This window comes from Dermacentor variabilis, chromosome 2 (genome assembly GCF_050947875.1).
Source record: "Dermacentor variabilis isolate Ectoservices chromosome 2, ASM5094787v1, whole genome shotgun sequence".
Taxonomy (NCBI): Eukaryota; Metazoa; Arthropoda; class Arachnida; order Ixodida; family Ixodidae; genus Dermacentor; species Dermacentor variabilis.
In genome coordinates this window covers 99,238,938-99,261,169 of record NC_134569.1, presented here as the reverse complement: position 1 = coordinate 99,261,169, position 22,232 = coordinate 99,238,938, and the positions used below count along the sequence as shown (strand labels likewise).

The 22,232-nt window shown below is 42.7% G+C and overlaps 1 protein-coding gene and 1 long non-coding RNA gene across 7 annotated transcripts in view; one reads left to right on the top strand and one right to left on the bottom strand.

Moving 5' to 3' along the window:
• The window catches only part of LOC142572366 (uncharacterized), a 103,372-nt gene that overhangs the window by 16,003 nt on the left and 65,137 nt on the right, over positions 1–22,232 (bottom strand). Inside the window, exon 15 of one of the 6 annotated variants that reach the window (XM_075681439.1) lies at positions 3,184–3,270. The exons of the other annotated variants lie outside the window; for them this stretch is intronic. Within the exon in view, the coding sequence (XP_075537554.1) occupies positions 3,184–3,270 (87 nt within the window). The remainder of the gene's footprint in view (positions 1–3,183; positions 3,271–22,232) is intronic. 6 annotated transcript variants of the gene reach the window in all.
• LOC142572372 (uncharacterized) lies at positions 12,419–19,969 on the top strand. Its single transcript, XR_012826056.1, has 4 exons — positions 12,419–12,595; positions 14,058–14,093; positions 16,742–16,946; positions 19,631–19,969. It is a non-coding gene; the product is annotated as an uncharacterized LOC142572372 (long non-coding RNA).

Genomic DNA, 22,232 nt, shown 5'->3' with positions numbered 1-22,232 from the left:
GGGCAAGGGTGGCCTTGTCTTGACTGCACGCCATTGTGCGCCTGTTACAGACGGCGGCCATTAAATGCGCGCACGCAGGGCGAGTACGCGGGCCGCACGAGACATTCACCTCTGCGCCTCTCGTGCACGCGCGCGAGCCAGCTGCACTATATATACGCTCGCTGTTTCGCGTTTCACTTTGTGCGCGCGTTGTTCTTGACTCGAAAGGAAGCTGACGTGCAGCACTTGCTTGCCTGTCTTTGCGCGCTGTTTTTGCCGCGTGAGGTATTTCCTTATGTGCTAACGTCCTGGGCACGTGTACCAATTTGTTTCCTCTTTTTTCGCTCGGGTGTGCCACTCGGAAGCGACAACGATCTCCGCAAATTAAACCTAAACGTATCTGTATAGCTTATCTATATATATATATATATATGTATATATGGTATATATGGCACTAAATAGCGCTAATAGAGTCGCAAGTGTTTAGTGTCCATTTTAACGCCGGGAAATAGAAAAAAGAAGGCAGACTAAATTGGCTTGCTGTTTCACAGAAGAAAAAAAAAGGGGGGGGGGGGGGGGTCTCGTGGCGCCCTCATGCTGTAAGGAACCTCTCGCCAGAGCGCTGCTACGCTACCTTATATTTAGGGATTTAGTGGCGCAGTATATAAATTGAACTCACCGGGAACGAAGCTCACTTCCTTTATTAGTTCTTCTTTTCTTTCTCTGACGTTCGCCTCTATACTGGAATGTTAGAGAATAAATGTTTCTGAACCGTCTCCTCTCGGTTTCTTTCTTTCTTTCTTTCCACGTGTTTTCCTTTTTTTATATTGAAATGAAAATAAAAGAAGGAGACGTAGTCACCTTATAATGGTGACGGCTACTCCTTTTCTCGCCTTAATTCGTATGAGCCTCAGTCATCACCGCGTGAACTTGCGAGGACTTCATGCTTAGGTTTGATAGCATTGTACTCTGTTTGCCTCTTGCATACCGTTATATACTTTCGATGCCTGCGAGAGAACCAAGAGGGAGCGTCACTCCGGACCCTTTCGCACACGGGCGAAATGGGTGCTACATCGGAGCTTCCCGCGCACAGGAATTCCAACGCAAAATCTCTGTGCCAGTTATGTGCTCTATGACTTCTATCGTTCCATAACACCAAGCGCCTTCGTGCAAGGTGGTGACAGGCGCGACCATGTTTGTTTAACGTGCCGGTAGCGGTTCGACATTCTGGAGGCTCAAAATTGCGTTGCGTATTATAATTGAGCTTCTATAATCGCTATCGACTTTCTCCGAGCGTCACTCCATTTGGAATCACACATCCGGCACCTTTAACTCTTATGAATATCTTATCAGCTCCGGCCAACTGAGGCGTTTGACTGAAGTTTGTGCGTCGCATATGTTCTCAGTTCACTCACGTAATTTATGACACGCGCACATAGCAGCAAGCGTTCTAAACGGGCGGAAATCGGCAGCACCGGGTCTTTCAGTAGTAGCAAAAGCAGCTGCGTTTCATGAGTAACTGGAAAAAGGTACTCCGAGCTGCTAATCTAATCAGGAAGAGGCATTTGACGTCATCAGACGTATATAGAAGAGCGAACTGCAGGTCCTTTCTGATGACGATGATGAATTTTATTGGAATCCCCTTCCGAAACAGGATGGCGTCAAATAGTCACCTAGCCTGCTTGATTTAATCAGGTTTTACTAAATCTATTGCGATCTAGCATGTTGCCTATCTGATGTCGATCTTGTGTTTTGCATTTAGGACCTCTATCACTATAGTCTACCGTTACGTACGCTTGCAGTGAGTGCGGTTCTATCAATCTCTTCCCTGCTTTTTTTTTTCCACCAATGCTCTAAAGGTCTCTTAGTTATCTCGACTGCGGACCAGTTAATCCTTCCACTTTCTTTGAATCCCAACGCTTCTGGAAGGTGGACACTCCCTAACCGTTCTCCAAAACTAAGAAAGTGCGTACATGGAAAGACATCAGGTATGTGTTCTGCCGATTTTTTTTTTGTTCACTGCTTTCAGGCTCTCCAAGTTTCTTATACTCGCGTGTGTCTGTCATCGTTGATGTGGAGTCGATTATCGGTGACTGAATACAGCTTGGTGATGTCAACAAGACGTGTGTCAACAAGGACCGTCAATGGCAGGGCTTCGTCAGCTTGGCTGTGTTTCTGTGAGAATAGTTATTACAAGAAAGTTTTGCGAGCGACATTCGTGTAACGTATATCATTGTATCAAGTATTGATAGTCCTCGTTATTAAACTTATGCGGGTTCGCGGTTCGTAACGACCGTGCATGCATAATTTGCGCACGAGCCACGAGGACGATTTTTCGCAGACAGGCCGTAACTATAACTATACTGTTAGGTAAGGCGATTAACTGGGCTATAGTTGGTGTTTGTTTATTTAAAGATGCTCCGAGGGACACTGCAATCACGGTAAGTAACACAACCGGACACACCAGACAGGATGATGGATGGATGGAAAACTTTGTTTCGTCCTGCAAGTAGTGATAATTAACCACTAAGCGGGCCGCTCCCACGTCGGGACCGGAAGGCCAAGCCTCACGGTCACGTCGTGACAGCATGAGAGAGCGCAATAACTCTCGTCCTTTCTGGTGTGTGTCTGTTTGTGTTACTTACCGTGATTAGCGGCGTTCGGCGGAGTTTCAAATAAACGAACTATATACTGTTCGAGCACAGTGGGTAAACAGGTTAAGCAGCAGTGCCCACAGAAAGCCTGTCGTAGGACACTCCGTCACTTGCTGGAAGCAGGAAGAAAATGTGCATCCAATCGTGTTCGTTGTTGCGTCGTCACGTGGCCGCCGACAACGCGTTGTTTGCGAGGAAGTGTCGTACAACTTGTCGCGCCCACTGTGACGGCGTTTTTGTACCAAACTTTCTCATCACCGATCCATTGCTGCGGTGCATGCCCGCGATATATATATATATATATATATATAAGGAGGGCAGGGCCTGATGTTAACCAGTCAAGAGTCCGGTTGGCTACCCTGCACTGGGGGAAGGAATAAGGGTAACAGAAAGAAGGGAGAGGAAGAGAGAGATGGGGAGAGAGAGACGTGCACGAACAGCAGCACTACAGAGTCAAAGGCGCTCGCACAAGCCAGACGTTCTCAGAACATGCCCGAGGGTTGTGAATTATAGAGTTGCGCGCACGCAAACGCGAGTGTCCCCTTCATACCTCTTTGTCCCCGCAGAAGAATCCGAACGCTTCCTCCCAGGTCTGCGTATTCACGCTGCTGAAGCAGTAGTTGGCGTCGTTTTCCAGCTGCCGAGGAATTAAGGTATTGACGGAAAGGAAAGGAAACATGTATGCAAGGTCCAATGTACATGTTGGAGTATATGCGAACAGAAGATTTAGTGAAGCGACTAAATAAATACTATACTACTAACGGCGAAGCGTACAACTACGATTACATTATATGTTCAGGCCTTACGTAGGAATTAATTTTTTTTTATTACGCAGAACAGGGGTGTTCGCTCAGGCGCACAACTTTGGCGGTCGGCATACAGGGTTTGAACAGGGCGTTCCAGCTAACTTTAGCCAGAGTTTAAAAATATGCAAATACCACGTAGCTGGACAGAACCAAAGTAATGTTGTTTGCCGTCGCTTGGAGATGCCCAAATTATCTTTTTTATTCCTCCATATTAGATAATTAGTCTTACTTAATTAATCAACTTCGCGTGAAAGAATCCCACGCATACGCGCAAAGTGCCTCGAGCGGCCATTCGCGCGGCAATTTTGCATTCATTTGCGGGCTTCTTTCACGCTTGGAAAAACACTTTTATCTAGCACGTATTGAGCAACAGAAAGCTGTATAGGGAATTTTTCACGTCGCTCTACAATTTTTTCATTGACACAATTTTCATCTAATTAAAATATTTGAGAAGTTGATTGATTAATCAAGACTAACTATCTAATTAGACGGAATGAAAAAAATAATTTGAGTGTCTCCAAGTGACGGCAAACAACAATATACCTTAATTCGGTCTAGCTACGTTGCATTCGCATATTTTAAAGCACTGGCTAAAGTTAGCTGGGACACTCTATATAAGCCCGTTTGCTAGTTCCTTGCATTCGGAGCAAGCTTCGGATACAGTATGTGTGTGTGTGTATATATATATATATATATATATATATATATATATATATATATATATATATATATATATATATATATATATATATATATATATATATATATATATATATCGTCAGCGTTCGATGGATTTATATACGGGTGTCAGTTTCGTAAAGAAAGGGATACACCGCATTGCACAGCTAGTGTAGAAAAGCGCGTAGCTAAGTACAACTGAGGTGTTATAAAAAAAAGAGCGAGATATGTTGACTCTCTGCCATACTACTTCCGCACTCACCGTTTCGAGCTATATACTCACTACTTTATACGGTTGAAAACGAACGAGACGTACACCACAATCGGAGCGCATATTTTTCGGAATCTTCCGTGCGGTGTTATCGACGGTACGAAATCCTCTGAAAACTTGTTCCCAATTGTTAACATTGCCTCTTGACAAAAGTTACGCCACAAGAGTTGGTTACTCAAGAAGATGCGCGGCCATACCTAACTTGCACCGTTACTGACGCCGCATCCTGGGAAGTTCATTTGTGTAGTAGTAGTGAAGACTGGGCTAATTGGTATATGTTGTACCATCTTGCAAAAACAGTACAAACTACACTACACAAAGAAAACGTAACCGGCAGGACGAACGCTGACTAACAAATGAGAGCCTTATTTTTGAGAAAACATGAATTATAAAAGCTATGTGGTAAACGCGTGCGCATCTTTAAGGATACCGTAAATAGGCATGTGCACCATCTTGCAACAGAAAGCTATAGAAGCAGATATTGGCGCTACAGGTTGTGCACTGTTCTAACAACAACATGGTTATTTGCTTGAGCAAAAAAAAAAAAAAAAAAGAAATCCACTTTCTATTTCATGAAGAGTCGAAGGTGGCTGGCTGAAGCAGAGTTCTTTTTCCACATGACGTGCTTCGAGAATTTCGCGCGTTGTTTCGTCGGAGTGGCGATGCACGATATCTCGGTCTTTTCTACTAAGTGCGCACATCCGCACCGTCGACAGTGCAGCGCCTGCCGACAGCGAACCGTCGACAAGTTCTCTAAAGCAAGCGGACCATGCGCATGTGGCGGTGCACGCTTTACGAGATATCGTGCATGGCTACTCCTACAAAACAGCGCCAGAAATTATCGAAGCATTTCACAGGGGAAAAGAAAACTGCCTCTGCGTGTAAATTCCGTAGCTTGTTCCAAGTGATTGATCAGTTCCCACGGCGCGTGGGATCATTCATTCATTCATTCATTCATTCATTCATTCATTCATTCATTCATTCATTCATTCATTCATTCATTCACTCATTCATTCATTCATTCATTTAAATGAATACATTTCTCGCCTGTATTTCCGGAAAAGTAAATATACCATGCTGAAACAAAACAGTAAATAGCACGAGCTGAAGTGATGCTACTGCAGCAGTTCTAAGACAGGGTATTTGGCGATCCATGCTGTACATTGAGGGCACGTTAAAGATCCCTTGGTGGTCGAAATGAATCCGAAGTCCCTCAGTACGCCGTGCCTCGTAATCAAAACATGGTTCTGACGCGTAAAACCCCCAGAATTCAATCCGCGCTGTTCTTGTACAGCGTTTAAGAACCACGAACGTGGAAAAAGATATACCGAAACTCAAATGTTCGTGTTTGCTCTTTTTCTTCACGAAAGTGCGACGTCGCAGCTGTACAGAGATGGTACATATCATACTCTTACAGCAGCGAAACGTTAGCGTACTTGCATCACTGACTTGGGTAAAAACGACGCCCATTCATCAAGTTATGTGTAGTAGCTAAGAAACGCCAATAAATGCAAGAAATAGTGGTAATACGACATGAAACGAAATAAAATAATGACCGCAATAAAATGCTTGCAGTTACCTGTAACGGTTGAACTGCCAAGCGGTCAATTTAAAGTCAATTAGATGAAAATTAAAAGATAAATGAAAAGAAACCGACAACGTGTCACTAACGAACCGCTTGAATAAAGACATTCAAATTCATGTGGTGGTTGTTTAAGTGCCTCGCGGCCCGGACGCCATCGGAGACGTTGAGAGCGAATATTTATTAATTTATTTGAGACTTGTATTTACCCGTCGAGGCAGCACACACATCCACACGGGTATGCCTTGCAAACCTATGAATTGGATTTCAGTGTTTGAGACTATATATTCGCTTACATCACAGTGAGACGCTTTCTGTCGTTCCCCGATCTTGACGGTTCCGGATTCTGTGTTTCGACATTCATCGTCTGTCACGGCCGGATGTGCCTGACTGAATGGAGGATCAGATATTGAACCGGAACCGGGGCCGCTGAAGAGACCTCCTTCGCTCGACAACTCGGCGCTGAAATGGCGATGTCCACGGACGCTTCGTCGCTATCTACGCACAACGCTTCCAGAGGTCTGACGTGCAAGGCTCTATGCGGACGTCCGTTGTTGCTCACACGTGTAAAATATGGTAATGTTTCGCAGTAATCGCGTCCCGTCCAACATGTCTGCGCGCCGCGCGTCTGTTTGACACGCCAGGTGCTCGGCAATGAAATGACGCGACAAGTGAGTAACGGAGGAGGCTTTAGGCAGCGCTGTTTTTGATGATTTTGATGCTCGTCGCTCGTTCATCGCGCCGTTCGCTAGCGTGTCGCCATTTTGAGAGAATGAGGAGTATTCACGTGGCGTCACGTAGCGTACGTACGGTGCTTTCTTGTCCTAATCACAACTTCCCCTGTGCTGCTCAAGATAAACGGATCGAGATAAAGCGCAGCATTTCGCCACGCTGGCCGTACGACAATGTCATGGCTTCGATGATGTCAGTGGGCTGGGTCCGTCATATCTGTTTCGCGCGGTAATCGCAAGCGCGCGCTGGCTCGTTGTGATATCTTCGCTAGTTGGTACAGAGTTCCTAACCTGAGCTAGGCGGCGCTATGGACCGTGCTACGGATGGATGGATGTTATGAGCGGGGCGGTGGGTTGTTCCACCAAGCTCTTGCTATTATACTGCCTAATGTCTTACCTAGGTTAAACAATAAAAAAAACTATGAACTCCCACAACCAAATTTTCTGATCCCCTATATTGCGAACTGGGCTTTTGTATGTCTCCGCTTTTTTATCATTTCCCTACTTTTCTTCCACTAATCTTCCAATCGCCTCTTACTAATCCTTATTCCGGACACGTTTACTTCTCCACTGCTCTCGCTGAACCCAAGGGCTTCAAGGATGCCAATGGTGCCTAAATCTACCGCTGGGTAGACGTCTTCACATTCTAATAAAACATGCTCCATAGTTGTCCTAGCTTTACCGCAGCAAGCACATGCTTCTTCTTCCTTCCTATATCTCCCTTTATATGTGCGTGTTCTAAGGCATCCCGATCTCGCTTCGAAAAGTAATGAGCTTCCCTTTAAGTTATCATAAATTGTTTCTTTCCTGATTTCATTTTTTCCTCTTAAGTATTTACTCATGGCAGGTTTCTTTTCCATTGTCGTCACCCATGAGATTATTTCAGCCTCTCTGGCTTTCCGCTTCACGTTCTTTGTTGCTGTGTTGCCCACCCTACAGGCCGCATACTTGCTGGTAAGCTTCCTTGTTCTTTTCCTCCACTGTGAATCAATGTTTTTCCTGTACAGATACATCAACACTCTCCCAGCCCATTTACTTTCTTCCATACTCCTCAGTCATTCTTCATACTCAATTTTGCTGCGAGCTTTCCTCACTTCAAAACCAGTCCAGCCCATATCACCTTGCACAGCTTCATTTGTAGTCTTCCCGTGAGCGCCCAATGCGAGGAGACCCACTGACCTTTGGTTCCTATCGAGTCCTGATTGTAACCCCGATTTGCAGCAAACAACCGCATTTCCAAAAGTAAGTTCTGGAACCATTAAACCTTTCCACATACCTCGGATCACCTCGTACCTATTGTATCCCCATTGCGCTCTGTGCTTGCCCCCCCCCCCCCCATTATGGCTGCATTTCTCTTCCCCTTCACTGTTATTGTTTTTTCCTGTGTTTTCATATACAAATTGCCCTCGTTTATCCATATGCCAAGGTATTTATATTTTGTTACCCGAGGTATTTCCTGGCCCTGTATCACCACTGTCTGTTCTCTGTTTTCATTGAATACCATAACACCTGATTTTCTAACACAAAATTTCAAACCTACATTGTTGCCTTCCTGTCCACCAATATTAGCCAGACGTTGCAAATTACTTTGCTTGTTAGCTAGCAACACAACGTCGTCCGCATAAAATAAACGTGGAAGCTGCAGCTCTACTACTGTACCCACCTGTTTGTATGCCAGATTAAAGCAGATATTACTTCCTTCTAGCGCCCTCTCCATCCTCATCGTGTACATCATAAATAGCAGTGAGGATGAAGGGCACCCCTGCCTTAGTCCTTTGTTGATATGAACTTTCTCCTCGCTCCTCATCCCTTCCCATTCAACGCAAGCGGTATTTTCTAGGTATACCTCTCTCAAAAGCTGTAGACAATCGTCACCTAAGCCTTCCCCTTCCAGAATATCCCACAAGATGTTGCGGTCTACGTTGTCACAGGCTCCTAAAATGTCCAAAAAGGTCATATATAATGGTCTGCTTTCAACTTTTGATATTTCAATACACTGAGTAAGAACAAACAAGTTATCATCTAAACGCCTACCTATTCTGAAGCCATTCTGAAGTTCTCCCAAAATGCCATTATTCTCTGCCCATGCTTGAAGCATTAATTTGATTCCCTGCATTGCTAGCCTGTATATTACCGATATAATGGTCAACGGTCTATACGAGCGAATTCTATCTTTCTCCCCCTTACCTTTATAAATTAAATTCATTCTACTTTGTCGCCAACTGTCTGGTATTCGGTTATCTTTTAAAGTTTTTTCCACTGCTTTCACTAGAGCTTCCTTACCTTTTGGTCCTAGTTCATTAATCAGCCTAACGGGAACCTCGCCTGGCCCTGTGGCTGTGCGCTTAGGAATTTTCTCTTCGGCTTTCTTCCAGTTGAAATTTGTCAGCACCAGCTCCTTTCCCACCTGGGTCTCTTTCATGTTCTTTTTTTCTTCAAATACAACCTCGTGATTGCCTTGAAAAGATTCGGCTGTTATTTTTCGGATGTAATTTATTGCCGCTTCCCCTTCCATTTTGTTTTCATCTTCGTCTAGGATATGTTGTTTTATTGTTGTTGATTTCCTGCCCAATAATTTTATGCGGTTCCAAAATATACTAGGTGCGACCTTCTGTTTCTCACGCATTTCTGACAACCAACGTTCAATTTCACCTTTTAATTTTCCTTGCACCAGTATTTGAACCATAGACTTTTTCTCCCGTTATATTTCCCATTTACTGGCTACTTCATCCTGTGGCAACTGCGCCTTCTTTGCCTGCCTGTGCTCTCGGGATGCTTTCTGTCGCTCGGCGATCGCTTCTCGTATCTCCCTGTTCCACCAGCTTTTCAGTTTCTCTTTTTCCTTTCCAAAGAACATGTTGTTTCTCTTTTTGTATTTCTGTCGTCACTACACTTAGCAGCTCACTATATTCCCACTCTTTATTTGGCCATTTGCCAAGTTCTTCCTCGACTCTAGTGACTATGTTTGTTATTTGTTCAGCGTTCAATTTTGGACTGGCCATTTTGCATTCCCTTATGAAAATGACTGTTGAAAAGTTGTTGGCATATTGTTGACGAATTGTTGACTCAATAGCCTTTCAACAATACCTCAACAATTATTGAAACCACAGGCAATAATTCAACAGTAAAGTTGTTGGGCAGTTCACAACAAAAAAGTCGTTGACTAAATTCTGTTGGTATATTGTTGAATAGTATTGAGTCTTATTGAGCCATTGTTGAGCAGTTTTCAACAGTAAAGTCATTGACTAAATTCTCTTGATATATTGTTGAATAGTATTGAGTATTATTGAGCCATTGTTGAGTAGTTTCCAACAATAAATTCGTTGACTAAATTCTGTTGATATATTGTTGAATAGTATTGAGTATTATTGAGCCAATATTGAGTAGTTTTCAACTATAAAGTCGTTGACTAAATTCTCTTGACATATTGTTGAATAGTATTGACTATTGAACCATTGTTGAGCAGTTTCCAACAATAAAGTCGTTGACTAAATGCTGTTAACTTATTGTTGAATAAAATTGAGTCACGAGCAATATTGAGTTTCGAAGTACATGTGAAACACACGCACATATGTATGTGTGCGTCTTTTGCACATATATGTTGCTTTACTGATCACTTGATCACCATTGCATATATACAGGGTGTTGTTTCACGTTACTTGAACCATAGACGTATATACACGTGTTTCAGCTAACTTTACTCAGAGTTTAAAAATATGCCGATGCACCATAAGACGATGCGACCAAATGCATGTTGCTCACTCTTGTACGTGTCACGCTATTCTTGTATTTTTCCTAAGTAGCTAATTAGTCAAGAAAATTAGCCATTCTGAAGGAACAAAGTTAGGCGAAAAATTCGAATTAGAAAGCTCTAGAGCACTTTGCAAAACTTCCTATTAGGCAATTTCTTACTTTCTATCTATTAAGTGTTAGTGTTTTTCAGCTTACTGCGGATGCCCGTGAAATACAAAAAATATCACCTGACATATCCGCTTGCGCGCCGTGCTTGCAGCGCTCCCAAACGAGCATACCATCGAGCAGGGTGTGTTGCCGCTTAAAAGGCGACAGGGCAGTGACGAAGGCGTTGGCTGTGGTATTGACGCCAGCGACGTGCTTCCCTCGCTGCGGTTCATGATGGCGATAAGCAGACAGGTGTTCACACCGGTTAAATGGTATGTTTTCGTTTGTGCGCAGAAGGCTTAGGAGCAGTGCAATCACGACGCAGGCGGGCATATGTCACGTGGTGCTTTTTCTATTTCGCGAGCATCCGCAGTCAGCTGAAAAACAATAATACTTAACAGATAGAAAGACAGAAACTGTTTATTCGGACGTGTTGCCAACAGCTCTGCAACTTTCTAATTGGAATTTCTTTCCTAACTTCCTTGCTTCAGAAGTTGGTTAATTATGCTTGACTAATTAGCTAATTAAGCAAAAATACTCAAATAGCGCGACACGCTACATACCAAAGGGAGCAACATGCATTTAGTCGCGTCGTCATAGAGTTTATACACTCGGCCTAAAGTTAGCAGAAACACCCTGCATATATATATATATATATATATATATATATATATATATATATATATATATATATATATATATATATATATATATATATATGCAGTTTGAGAAGACAAACGTCCCTACAAGCAGTGACAAACAACCGATGATTGGACACATCCTGCATTTCTATCGGCGTCCATTATAAGGGGCCAGTGCCCTGGCTGTGTTAGGCAACGGCATTGCATGCCTCCAGGTTAAATATGGTCAAGGTGGCGGAGAACGTTAACAAAATTCAAGTCTGGCGTTTGACGTGCCAAAACCACGCTTTGATTATGAGCCGCACCGTAGTAAGAAATGCCATATTTATTTTTGCCATCTGGGGTCCTTTAACCTGCACCGAACGCACAGTACACGGTCGTTTTTGCATTTCACCCCAATCGAAATGCAACCGCCGCGGCCGGCATTAGATCCCAAGCACTCGGGTTAGTAGAGCAACACCTCAGCCACTATGCCACCACGGTGGGTGCGGCGGAGAAAGGAGTGAACATCGTTTTTACAGAGTGCATTTCGCTTACCCGTTAGCGCGCTATACAGAACGAAACGAAAAGCTTGGCCGATATGTACGACATGGTGCTCATATTTCACATGGAGGCCAAATTCTTTTCTGTGACCTAGACGGGGTGCTGGCGAATGTGTTCAGAGTCTGCTCGGCCACCAAGCACAATCTGCGCCGCTATACGTTCTCGGTGACAAATCGCACAGCGCAGGAGCACACGCACAAATGTTTAAAGAATGGGACGACAGACCGCCTGCAGTTTGCCATGACGTCGAAATAAGAAGCACAAACAGCGACGTTTCTGTACTTTTCTGGTCAATAGTTCAGTTCGTATTGTTGCGGCACGCATTACTTTTTTTTTTTTAATCCAAACGACGAAAACTGTGCGCGCACAAATTAGCGCGGCCTTTGTGACGTTTGAATTTGGCGCCTTTTCCCGCGCATGCCATTAGCTCCGGCCGGTGTACTGCGTTACTGCGCTAAAGAAAGTAGTTCATCAAAGAAGCGAAGCAAAAACTTTTATACACTTGCAAACCGCAACAATTGTTCAGTAATAACATGAAATTACATAATTTGTTATCCAATAGTACAATTTATGATAATATAAGCGTGTGTTTGTATGAGTGTACATGTATGATTGCGCGTTTGCGCTGTTGATGCTTGGCGCATTCCGGCGAGTTCGTGCACGCCGTTTGCGTGAGAGTTTCCTGCGTTTTCTGTGTTCTTTGTGTGCTTCGCTGTGACATCTTTGGAATGTTCCTGCGTGTTGCTCGCTTTTTATGGACTTGTTGCCTCGAAGATCGCCATGATCGCCTCCGACTCAGCGACATCAAGGGTGAGTGAGTGTTTCGAATTCCCCTTGTTCGTCCATTGCGACGCGGTGAACGGAAGCGGGGAAATGATTTCAGCGCTTGTGCGTGTCTTCCGCGCGCCTCTTTTCTAGTTTTCATTCCTAGTACTATCCTTCCGTTGCGAGAATGGGTTGTACAGCACTAGATTTGTGGTAGATAACGTGGAGTTTTGTCCTGGTTTAACTTTACACTCCGCTTGTGGTGGCGTAAGGCAGCTATGTGGTGCCACCTAAAACAGGGCATGTTGTACGCCATGATTTCTGATACGGTGTTCGAGCACCGATTGAGTTAGCCTTATTAATGAGCGCAAAACAATGCGACGTGAAACCATCCGATCTGTACTGTAATCGAAGATATTTCGTTTGCGCCACGCTAGTACAAGGCGTGTGAGCGAGCTTTCAGCAAAAGGGGGGGGGGGGTGCGGTGGGATTGGCGAAAGTGTATTCTGTTGCGCTGTTCCCTTCAGGATCGAGTGACTCCGCGGTGCTTCAAAGCTACTATCTGACACGCCGTGCGGCCGATGTTCGCGCGATCGGAAAACACAGAGGAGGCTGTCGCGTAATAATAATAAAGAATTTCAAGGGTGTACATGCGATACGTGAGATACAATAGGGGTGATGCCACAGAGTGCTGCGAAATCATCGAGTTATACGCCTTGCCAACCGCGTGTGTTTTGTTTTCCCCCAGGTCGCGCGCATTCAACTTTCTTTTATCATCTTCTCCGTTCGACGCCATCGAGTGCTTCGCCCAAACGGCTTCGCGTAGGCGCTCTTTGCATTCACGGAAAGGCAGATTTCATGGCACTTCAGTAACTGATTTAACAATAGTTTTAAAATCAGTAAAGGAACGAGATGCCTGGCATATCTGCGTTGTCGTCCCACTGTGTTTCGAGGCGGCATGTATACGTTATCGGCAACATAAACATCAATAATTAGCATTGTTTCTTGTGACCATAGAAGTAGCTAGTTATGTCGAAAAGCTATTTTTGCTTTGAATCAGAGCACTGTAGAGTGAACAGATTGAAAGGGGAGCGCATCGTTGTGAACTAAATCACGACACTTTGCCACAAGCTTGGAATAATGCTTTGTCGAAAGAGCAGTTTTGTGAAATTCTTTCTTTGAGAGTAAGCAAAACTTCAGTAGCATCAGGTAGACGGGGAGTAAAAGAATGTTACACTGGTTTTATATGAAGGAGCTGCCTCTTATATGAGGCCATAACAGTTAAGTAGATGCGTGGAAATAATGTTTAAAGTTACTAGAGGAATGTGAAATAAATTTTTTGACAAGCTCACACTGCCATTGGCAAGAGCGGCCACACTTTAGTGTATTCAATGACTAGTCATTTGTATCCGTCCATTTATGTCAGCCTAATGGTCCATGTAGCTCTTTTGATTGTCGCTTTTGCTGCATCGTGGCTTCACGTTTTAATAGTGACATCTTTTTTCAGATTCAAAATGAGCTGGGAGAGGCCCCCGCTGGAACGGTAAAAGTGAATTCTTTGGCCATCCATTCTGTAGCGTCACGATGATCAAATACAGTGATACTGTGAAAATGTATTGCAGGAAGCAGAAAAAACAACAACATTGCTGATGCAACTGCAACGCATTTGCTCCAGTGATCAATTGGCGCAGAGTGCCTTCATTAGGAGACATGGTGCCTTTAAGCACTCAGCTTAAAGACTTTGCAACTGCACTGGGACTGGGAGTGAATTTCAGTGCCACTTGTGAACATATTAAACGCAGAATGTGCCTTTTTCAGTGTATATGCCTGATATGAGAGGGGCGTTCAGAAACTTAGTGTGGACATTAGTGGTCTGCATGAGTGCACATCTTTCTAGTTTTACCAGAACGAAGGTATTATGACCTATGTCATACAGCAGTGCACAGCTAGAGGTATCAAACCAGAACAGCAGCACTCCTTGAGAAAGTTGGCTGAAAAAACGAGCAGTGATCGAGGCTTTCTACATTTCAAGGGCCAAATTCCAAAAAAGGTTGATGTCGAGCTGGACGGTGTGAAGTGCCGGTCACCACATGCTGTAGCCAGCATGGCATTTTTAATCTCCTTGGCATTATGTCTCGTTAAGATACAGAAATTGCATCACTGCTCATAAAGAAATTGGAAATTGGGAGGTTGAGGGGAAGTGGAAGGGCTCCCCTCTGGAGCAGCCAGTGCATGCCCTTTGCTATACTGATAATCCTACCTTAATGAGAACCAGTGATGCATGTTAACCTATTACGCAGCCAAGTGCATTCCTTGTTTTGTATTAAGGGGACACTAATGACACCTTAAATGAATTTAAAATAAAGCATCGTCTTAAATAACTACTTCTGTAACTTTCTTGGTAGTTGTTTGATTATTAGAGAAAATAAAGCTCAAAGTTCAATTTTCTGAGTATCGCCCCAAAATCTTTGTGCTGACACCTCATTGTCACATCATGGATTCCAAGTATTTTTTCAAACTTGGGCTGTATTGGTTCTGTAAAAGTTCTTGGCGCTTTTTATTTTGGGTTTTTGGAATACGATGAAGAACATCTTTATTTGTAAAAAAAATTGCTACACCTCAACAGACATCATCAAAATCCATGACGTCACAGCAAGCGGGTGTGGTAACTTCAAAGCAGCACTGCCACCAATCTTTCCTCTTGCTGCTTTTACAGTTTACTCAGCCTCTTGTCACGGTATGAGTGAATCTCTTGAATTGTAGGAAGGTCATGTACAGATACATCTAAAATAATTTTTCTCTTTAGTGCTTTCATGCTGTAGTTGCTTAGGTGTGTTGGCACAGCTCCGCTAAGCACGAGGTCACAGGATCAAACAACCGCATTTTGATGGAGGTGAAATACAAAACTGCCCAGGTACCTTGCAGCCTGATTTGGTAAAAATTAGTCCAGAGTTCCCCACTAAGGCGTGCCTAAACATCAGATTGTCGTTTTGGCACTTAAAACGCCAGAATTTAATTAATTTAATTTTGCTTTAGTGCTCCTTTAAGCTGTAGAATTCATGATCTTTGCAAAAACTCATGCTCAAAGTATTCTCCATAAAGATTAAATAAACAGTAGATATAAGTGTCTATTCATATTTTGAATTGTGGTGATACGTGATGACTATTAGAACGGTGGTACAACGAGACAGACAGAATTGTAATACAATGTATGACGGCACGATGATGCACACCGAGGAAATGACCGAGTCTCCCTAGAGGTCCCTGATATGGACATCAACTGACTGTCCACAAACTTCTGAGTTCACTCCGTGATCTTGTGCAGCCTGTGCTTTGCGAGTCGATTAATTTAATTGAGGTGGTTGTTGGCACATACTGTCCTTGCAGCTTATGTACATTTCATACAGCGGAGTGGAATCTCACATATTGCTTCTGCAGCACAGCAAGCTAACGTGACGTGTAGTGGTAATCTTAGTAATGATCGACAATCATGTCCCTCTTTGAGCTCCTAATGCTGCTTGCCAACACAAGCAGCAGCAGTTGCCCAAGATAGCGGGAAGGAGATTCATTGAAAAGTGGCATATGCTCAAGGTCGCATACCCAGTCACCCAAGCTGTTCCAACGGTTGATTTTGAACTCTTCCCTCAACATAGCCCAATCTCCCCATTAGACCATGGACTACCTATTGACACAAATGGATGGGAAAATAGAGACAAACACCTGAAAATATGAAGTATCCTAAGAATGGTAATCACAATAAATAGTACTAGATGTGCATTAGCGCAAGCTCTTGGGCCAGTTGGTGCATGATAAACTTGAAAAAGGGGGGTACCAGCAAAACAAAGGACGCGCACACACGTAAAAGGCGTTAGACAGGGACGGATGCTGGTCCGTCCCAACGTCCGTCCGTGTCTAATGCCGTTTCCTTGTGTGCGTGTCATTTGTGTTTCGCTGGTACTCCCCTTTTTCAAGTTCTAGATGTTTGGATACTTTGGTTTATTATTCTTTTTTGTGCTGGATTGTTTTTCTGAAACATGTGGCATCCAGACAGCATAAGAAGCTTGTAAGAAGTCAAGTTTAGCAATCTAGATTTGCAACAGGTACTTTTGTAATTTATTTGCAGTAGGGCTGTTGTGTGAATGTGCTTGAAAGGCTTAAAACTGTTTTGCTAACATTTACTTAAACATGCAGGTTCACATAGGTTGAAGGAGTGCACATTGAGAAGGTTATCCTGGCACAGCTTGCCATGGCCTGCCATGGTGGACCAGGAAAGTTTGCAAGGGCCTTGCTTCACCATGTGTTCACAGAGGAGGAGCTCATGGGCCATTTGGGCTTTGGAAATAACACCAAGGGGCAAAAAAGGCTCTTGACCCCACCAGGGTCAGTGCTGTTATAGGCAAGTACCATATATCCTTTCTGGTTGCATTTTTACATTCACATTTTTTTCTAAGATTATGAACTTGCCATTGGCATAACAAACGACTTTCAAGTAGCCCGTGTGTTCAGTTGTGTGCAACAATAGCCTACTATTTGGAATGACTGTTCATACGATCTTAAGTGCGTAATGCCGCCATACTCAAATGCTTCTAAAATTTAAAAGCTGCCTTCACTGCTGAAAGTTTTTAGTGGCTCCACCACATAAAATGAGCTGCATTTGCGCATTAGCAGTGTTACTTGGCTGTCATTGCAAGGAATAGTTGTCTGTGAAGCACGCTCCAAATCTATTGGCATGGAGGACATGTTTAGTTAGCCTGAAAATGTTATTCTAATACGCGAATTGCGGAGAAGGTATGCTCAAGTGTGGTTACTGCTCAGCTCGAGCAGGAGCATGTTCACCAAATTGCAGAAGTCAAAACAGCTCTCCAGGTTCTGAGATGTGAAACAGTAGTTTCACCAATTTTAACTGACCACATCGAATTAAGGTTGCTCCTATATTGAAGGAGGTCCATGTGATGCCAGACAGCAGCCTTTTAGCAGAGGGAACCTGAGTGGTGTGGCAATTTTCTTTTGGTTGTTTCAATCAAAGAAACAACAGGGACAGAGTTGCAAGCATTGCTGTCAACAGTACTACGTTTAGTGGGCGCTTACTCATTCTAAGCACTTAACCTATGACTTGTATTTATTAATGCACACTTTATCACTTTGTATTCTAAGATATGAAAAAAATATTTATGTGGCTTTTCCCCATATACTTCAATAAATTGAGAATAGGATCTTGGGGCCTAATGTATAAAGCTTCTTACAGACCATCGGACATGTTCACTACTCCCATTCTGAAATTGTTAGAATTGATTCCTGCTTCCTTACTTCACCTACCTGTTAACAGGGTTATTATGAACCATTGCCAAGTAGATTATGGGCTTAAATTAATCAAAAAGATGAATGGGCTTTTCTGTCGCTCTTGTTTAGCCCGTTGAGGATCACATTTTGGGGAGAAATATGCCTCTCTAATTTAGGAGTTATATATTTTTTGTGGTGTGCAAATGCTCAAAACTTTCGAATTGAATAGTGTCCTATTCAATTTAGTCTTTGAGTGGTCACTATTTGTAAGTGCGAGTATTCTAATATTTCGAAACACCAATAAAACATGAAATTTGAGCCAAAGTACAGTAAATTTTCACCTCCAATAACATAGCGTAGACATAAAATGTAAGAACTTGTAATAGCAGACCAGGCTACGTTACTTCAGTAGCTGTGCTTTAGAGGCTTTACAGCAATCATTTATGCTTACTGAAGAGTCCTGTGCATGTGAAGAAACTTTCTGCTGCTCCATTTGTGCTTTTAATAAACAGCTTTTCATAACATAACAATGACAGAAACTTGCTAACTTTAATAATACTAGGATGTGAGCCTCATCTTACATTAATTGTGATATCAGCTGTTCATTATTCAGAAGCTATCCATTATTTGATTTGCTTCTAGCATTTTTCGGTTCAGCCTCAAAAATCACTTTTCGCGCACCCTTAATATTTTTATTGCAGATTTAAGTTCTTCAGAGTGACATTCCGAGAAAATAAACTGGTAAATAATATTTTTAAATAACAATAAAGTGGCAATACCATTTCAGTATTTGCAGTTTTACATGTTTTATTTTTTTATGCAGGATAAAGCAGCATAATTTTTTTTGTGTAATGAAACTTACAAAAAACTTGTGGCAACACTCCCAAATTACTGCAATGACAGACACCAAGGAGCTAGGTGAAAAATCAGTTTTGGAGAAACCCAAGGAGCGACACCACTATAAGAATATTTTCTAGAAGTCTCAGAAGGTTGCAGCACCTCCAGTAGGATGCTAGGCAACACTTTATTCTGAAAAGGCAAATTTTTTTCAGAACGTTCCATCACAGCCACAGATGTACGGCAGTGAACCCTAAAAGGGTTAAAGAAGTCAGTCCTATGGCATATGGCTCTTAAAAGACGGCATTTCTTCGTCTCTGTCACATTCTGCATGTGTCATGCTAAGCAGCTTGGTGCACTACACGGAATCCTCATTATAACAGTAATTCAGTCGTCGAGGCAGAAAACATACTTCACTGTAAGCAGTGTCTTCTTTATTGTAGAAAGTCTTAAGTCATTGTAAGGCAAGAAGTACATTCCGATTGCATGTGAACTCAGGAAACCTAACATCAAATGAAGCTACACTCAGTTGTAGTGACATGACAGTATTGTATTTGGAGCATGGAAAAGCACAGTGAAGTGCAGCAAATTTTAATTATGAAAGTTATAAGAAATAATTTTAGTTGTCAGTTCAGGTTTATTTATGAACGACATGAATTTGTTTCACCATTTCGTTTCTCGGCAAGCAAAGCTCACATCTTTGACATTGAGGATATTCATAAAGTTATTTTGCTACAGTGTTTTGTTCCTCTTTGCCCTTTCCTGCATTTGACACTTAGTGGAGTCCTGTGCCGCACTGAATAAATTTAAATGGTCATGCTGTAAAGCTGTACCCGTGGAAAGTTGGAATAAAGCAACACAAATACATAAATCAATTTCGTTATAACGAGGGTAGATTGCATGCCATTCTTTTGCATGTGGAAGTTGCTTTTTAAAACTTGTTCTGGCTTCTTGTTTTTGCAGGCTTCACGTGTCGCAAATTGCCTGGTACCAACATGCCCTATGTAAAGAACTGTGGCCTCGCTTCTCGCATGGGACCAATAACCTCTCAAGAGCCCAAGTTGGACAGCTCAAACCAAAACACAAGTGTTGTGCTTTTGTAACTCTCGACATTTTTATGTTCTGTGTTAGTCTCCTGAAGGGCCCAATTTGGATTTCTCAAATGAGCTTACAAATGTTGTGCCTTTCTATGCCTTCACATTTTTATGTTAATTTTATTTATGTTAATTGTGCTAGTCTCCTGAGAAGTCCACATTGGATTGCTCAATCCAGAATACAAGTGCTGTGCTTTGTTATAGTTCACTACATTTTTATGTTAGTTTTTGATATGGTTCTAGTAAGGAAAGTGTTTCCTTATTAATATATTTTTTAAGTATCTTAAGCCATTTCATGCCAAACCACCCAATTTTGTCAAGAACTGTTCCATTATGGCAAACCATTTCAAGTTTGCTTGATTTTGAGTAGGTACAATGAGGAAATTTGCTTTCGTACATACACTTGAGTCATTCCAGGGCAACCAACCAACGTTTTTTTGACCATCACAGATATAGTTGAAGCTCCAAACTCTTGCTCCCCATTTATTTTCCTTCGGAAAAAATTTTTTGAACTTTGGCAAAAAATTTATTGTTCTTGCCCAGCTAAGCTAGAAGGCACTGATACACGTTTCTTCTGAAAGGGAAATTGTATGATCCAAATATTCAGATGGTGTTCATGTCAAGAGACTGAAGTGGTGTGAGTGCCAAAATTTGCAAAGTTTGAATTTTCTTCTAACGTAGGGAAATACAGAAGGCACAAAATAAATATAAAATCAGACTGGTTGACTTGGGATAGCTGCAAAATATTTCAAGCCTTGGAGGTTCAGTTGATCAGCTAAAAAACTGTAAAGTTCAAATTTTTTGCAAAAAGCTTCGTGTTGAAGGTAAAAAATTAGCTTTGGTGGTTGGCACAAAAGTATATGTCGCCCATCGTTACACAGCCCTACATGTCTGCTATACATGTGACAAGTAACAAAAAGGTATTATTCTTTAAGTGCGATAAATTATTTTTTATAATCTTCATTTGTGGATCACACATACAGCATAAATATAGCATAAATATATGAAGCCATGTCATCTAGTAAGGAAATATTGTTAATATAATTAGCCACAAGAACTATTCAACAAACTGACTGCCTTTTTTATCATTGCGAAGGCAGGTGACGTCAAGCGCTGCAGCTGCAGTCTCAATTCGTATTTTTTTAACATGAACGCAAGAAGTGGTTGCCAATGGTGTCTGACCACATCAGACTAAACATGGCACATATGACTTTTATAGATGAGCATGTTCCGGCTCTGAAACAGTGGTAGCAAACAACACCACAAGAATTTGTTCGTACTCATGTAGGTTTTCAGTCCTAATTATGAAGGTGTTTTCTACTTGCATCATCATTGGGCTTCAGGGAGCAGGGCACAAAGTGTCCTGCTCCCTCTATGTTGCATTGCACTGCGACATGCCCTTTAAAATGCTTTGTATAAACAACATCAGCGCTCTTTCTGGATTTACTGTCTACATAATAGCTGATATTTCTTTTTGTAAACTGCACGAACCATATCTTTTAGCACTGCAGGATTCCCTCACGTATTTAATACGTACGATGTCTGTTAGAAAAGTATTTGACCTTTTTTTGCAAACACCTGATGAATATGTAACAAGTGCGTTTTCATCAGCCGCCCTTGAACCTTTGTGCGCATGCACGAATTTTTTCCTGCCTGCCAATAGCGTGACTTGCTAGGACGCAGCATTTGAATGAGGTAGTACACAGTGCTCTCGTCGGTTTTTTATTGCAAGGAAAATGGCGGAGTGACTGGAGCAGTGCTACGGCATCAAATTTTGCCAGAAACTGGGCGACAGCCAAGTGGAAACCATTCCGAAGATTCAGACTGCTTTTGGTGACTATGCTATGAGCAGCACACAGATTAAGGAGTGGTACAACCAGTTTAAAGACGGCCACGCATCGGTGGAGAGCGAGCCACGCTCCAGTCGGCCATCAACATGCCGAAATGACCAGGTCATTGCCAAAGTGAACCCCGTGGTGATGCGGGACTGTCGTGTGACTATCCAAGAAATTGTGGAAGAGGTGGGCATCAGCACATTTTATCCACATTCCATTATCACTGAAGATTTGGCCATGAAGAGAGTTGCACCAAAATTCGTTCCCAAGCTGCTCATGGTGGAGCTAAAGCAACTTCGTGTTGAAGTCTCACAGACATGCTGGATTCCACAAACAGTGACCCCAACTTCATGAACACCATAATCACTGGTGACAAGTCTTGGGGGTATGTTTACGACCCGGAAACCAAATCCCAGTCATTACAGTGGAAGCATTCCACGTCACCAACCAAAGACCGCTAAGTGCGCATCAATGTTAAAGTGTTGCTGACTGCTTTCTTTGACTCCCGCAGTGGTACACCACAGGTACGCACCACAGGGTCAAACAATCACTAAAGACTACTACAGGGATGTCCTCCATGGTCTATGTGATGCTGTGTGGCGCAAGATACCGAAGTTGTCAACAGGAAATTGGCGC